The sequence below is a fragment of the Bidens hawaiensis genome, unplaced genomic scaffold, assembly GCF_021521415.1.
Source record: "Bidens hawaiensis isolate Kalapana, Puna unplaced genomic scaffold, B.hawaiensis_p1.1 tig00073980_1, whole genome shotgun sequence".
Taxonomy (NCBI): domain Eukaryota; kingdom Viridiplantae; phylum Streptophyta; class Magnoliopsida; order Asterales; family Asteraceae; genus Bidens; species Bidens hawaiensis.
Window position 1 is genome coordinate 9,813 of NW_027502853.1, and position 3,918 is coordinate 13,730.

Sequence of the window (3,918 nt, forward strand, 5' to 3'; positions counted from 1 at the left end):
ACGAACTTTCAATTTCTTGGCTACTTTCGTTATCGACATCTCAAATCTGGCTCTTCGATTTCTTCGAACTCCAACGGTCTAGACCGCCGTCATCACTAACAACCGTAGTTGTGTTCACTCGAACACATATCAGTCGTCACTAAGCTTAAGCTTAGGCGTGTTATTAGTTTTATTTTTAGTTGGGGGTATTCTAAGTTGTTCATGTTACGTATATTAAAGAATTATCGGCTTATATGTATACGTATATATATAGTAGATGTGCGGTATAAGAATTCATTGCGTCGAGATAACCAGCACCAGATCAAGACACTAGTTTGATGAGTTTGAATCTCTTGGATCCGCGGTATCCGCTAACGGGAGCCCCTACTTTAGAGAGATAAGTGGAAATTCGGTCATTGCTCCAACATAACAAGCACCAGATTGAGATATTAGTTCGCACTTAGCTGAACCGGTTGACACGTATGCAGACGTGGATTTAGGTTCGATGTTGACCCGGATATTAACACGTTTGTTTACAGCATTCGTTGACACGTTTGCATAATACACAATGAAAGCACAAACTCAAACAACAATCCATACAATAGCAATTGTCTTCGTTATTTTTCTCTTCTTCTTGTTTGACTGGTCGTTGAAGAGAATTGCTATTGTATGGATTGTTGTTTGAGTTTGTGCTTTCATTGTGTATTATGCAAACGTGTTAATATCAGCGCCAACACGGAGCCTAAATCCACGTCAGCATACGTGTCAACCGGTTCAGGTAAGTCCCGGCTAATATCTCAGTCTAGTGCTCGTTGAGCTGGAGCAATGACCGAATTTCCACTTATCTGTCCAAAGTATGGGCTCCGTTCTCGCTACCGTTAATGGATACCGCGGATCCGAGAGATTCAAACTCATCAAACTAGCGTCTCGATCTGGTGCTGGTTATGTAGGCGCAATGAATTCTTATAACGCACATCTACTATATATGTATACGTATATATATACGCCGATAATTTTTTAATATACGCAACATGACCAACTTAGAATACCCACAACTAAAAATAAAACTAATAACAAGCCTAAGCTTAAGCTTAGTGACGACTGATATGTGTTTGAGTGAACACAACTACGGTTGCCGGTGGTGGCCGAAGGTCAAGACCGTTGGAGTTTGAAGATATCGAAGAGGCGGATTTGAGATGCCGATACCGAGAGCATCCAAGAAAGGGTTCGCTTGGCACTGCCAGTTTTTCTCAAGGTAATCACCGTAACTGATTCAAGATGTCCATAACGATATCAGCCAATAAATTGAAGGGCCGTTTTGCAATGTTAATTTTCCCATATAAGGCCTGCTATCGAACACGCTTTGCCGAATTGTGAATAATAATATATTATTCATAATTAAAATAATATTAATAATAATTATTATAAATAACAAAAAAAAAAGAAAAAAAAAAGAAAAAACATAACAAGACAAGCTGGTAGGTTTTTCTAGAAAAGCTCCCTCATACGCCGCGTATAAACCTATACGCGGCGTATTAGTTTGATTCCAACCTGACCTGTAAAATCTGGGCAAGGTTGTCAAATCATACCTTATACGCCGTGTATAGGCCTATACGCGGCGTATTGCTTTTACTGAATTATTGGAGCCCGGCTCCCCTCCCTTCCCTCCTTTCCTTTCTTTATTATAAATGGAGACATTGTATCTCTCAACGTTCAACAAAAAAACAACACAACATTTGTACTATATATACCCAGAATGTCTTGGTTTAACCATTTATTTCCAGAGGAGGAGCCGGGTTACGCCGCTAAAGATCAGCCTGGTACGTCGTGGTTATCAGACTTGAACCAGGTTTCGTTATATATTTATTTAGTATGAATTTGGTAGTTTTTTTTACTAAAACATGCTGCATTACGTTTTGTTAGGAGTATGTCGGGTATGATACCCAGCCCCAACAACCTTACTGTCAGCCCGAACGGTTTTATGGTAACACTGGCTCGCCGGGCTTGCCAAACTTGAACCAGGTTTCGTTATATAGTCTTATTGTAAATATATGGTTATGTTATTATTATTTTAATATTCTTATTTATTATTAAAATATTATATTTTATTTTTTTATAGGTATTATTGTCATTTATTATTATCACTAGCACTGTTGTTTGAATTTCTAAATTATGTATGGTAGGAGTACTTCGTGTTGGATTATGGTAGTCAGCTGTCGTACCCGTCATCTGTCGCCTGGTCGGATTATGGAGGTCAGCCAACATCATCGTACCAGCCACCGGTAGCAAATGATCAGTTTTATGGAACCGAGTCTTCATCGCACCACGGGTGAAATGATCAAGCCGGGCCAAACCCAAATAACGAAGATGGGTACGATAACGACTATATACGCGAGGTGAAGGTTTCGTATAAAACAGATACTGTAAGACACCGTGTGTTTTGTTTAAGTTAATATCGTTTGTTTATATGTTATTTAATAAACAGCTTAAGAATTAGTGTAAAATGTTTCAGATTTTTGAGAGTCGCGATGAGCTGGAGAAATGGGTAAAAATTAGAGGACGGGAGCATGGGTTTGTTGTTGTGGTCCAGCGGTCAAGGAATAACGCCATGGACCTTGCATGCAATCGTGGAGGCAAACCCAAAATAAAGGCAACGGTGAGACGTACCGGCAGCATCAAAAAATGCTGTCCGTTTAAGATCCTGGGCAGGTACGACTCGAGGGGTGCATGTTGGAGGGTTCAAGTGGTAAACGAGACTCACAACCACGATCCCGTTGAATTCGAGGAGGGGTGTGCGTCTTTTAGAAAAATGAACACCGACCAGCTGGTTATGGTTGAGAGTTTACATAGGGCCGGCGTGAAGCCGCAAGAAATCGAAGCAGCCCTCCGTGAAAAGTTTCCCCGTGTGCAACTTGTAATAAAAGATATATACAACCACACCGCCAAGATTAGGAAGGATGGGCTACTAGGCGACACCCCTATGAAGGTAGTTCAAAACACTTGTAGTTTTAATGTGTACTTGTCGAGCTTGTAATATTTACCAAAGTTTTATTTCATCCAATGCAGGCGCTGGAAAACTTTCTCGCAGGCAACAGTTTCACGTTCTATACCCGGGAGAGTGATACCGACGACAGGACGGAGGAAATTTTCTTCTGTTATAGTAAGTCGCATAAGATGTGGCATGCGTTCCGAGGTGTTGATGATTGACACGACGTACAACACCAACATGTACGACTGGCCGTTGGTTCAGTTTATCACAGTCGTTTTGTATCGCCGCCGCGTTTGTGATCAGGGAACGGCAGAGGAACTTCAGCTGGGCTCTGGAGAAACTTAAACAAATGCTCGATGACTGCATGGAGCCACGCGTGATCCTGACTGACGCGGACTAGGCCCTCATGAACGCATGCGACGCGGTCTTCCCTAATGCCACAAAAAATTTATGCAGGTGGCACATATCTGAGAATATAAGGAGAAAATTTAAGGGCCTATATAACACGGAAATGGGGATGGACTTTGCGTACTGGTGGAAGGTCCTGTATCAGTCGCCAACGGTGCAGGAGTACGACCACCATCGCCTTAACATGGAGCGTCATTTGATACGGGACGATAGAGCCGGTGAGTCCTTTGTATCACCTGACAGTTTTTAATAGCCTAAACATACGTCTTAATAACGTGGCCTTTTATTTTTCAGATGTCTGACAATACATTCGCAAGAGCTGGCTGGATTTATACAAACATAAGTTTGTAGCCTGCTGGATCGACGAACGCCGAAACTACGACGAACAGAGTTGAGAGCCAGCACGCAAATTTGAAAAGGTACCTCAATGGAAGCAACAACTCGCTCGACACAATTGCCAGGCAAATCTTTAAAATAGTCAACTCGCAGATGAAAGAAATCGGTAAATCTTTTGAAGCCTCCCATTCGAAGGTCATGGAAGG

The 3,918-nt window shown here is 41.8% G+C and overlaps 1 protein-coding gene across 1 annotated transcript; it reads left to right on the forward strand.

The window, feature by feature from the left end:
• Positions 1-2,788: 2,788 nt before the first annotated feature.
• LOC143606272 (uncharacterized) lies at positions 2,789-3,186 on the forward strand. The gene is made up of 2 exons (XM_077082092.1): positions 2,789-2,965; positions 3,046-3,186. The coding sequence occupies exons 1-2, from the start codon at positions 2,789-2,791 to the stop codon at positions 3,184-3,186; spliced, it is 318 nt and encodes a 105-aa protein (XP_076938207.1).
• Positions 3,187-3,918: the final 732 nt, after the last annotated feature.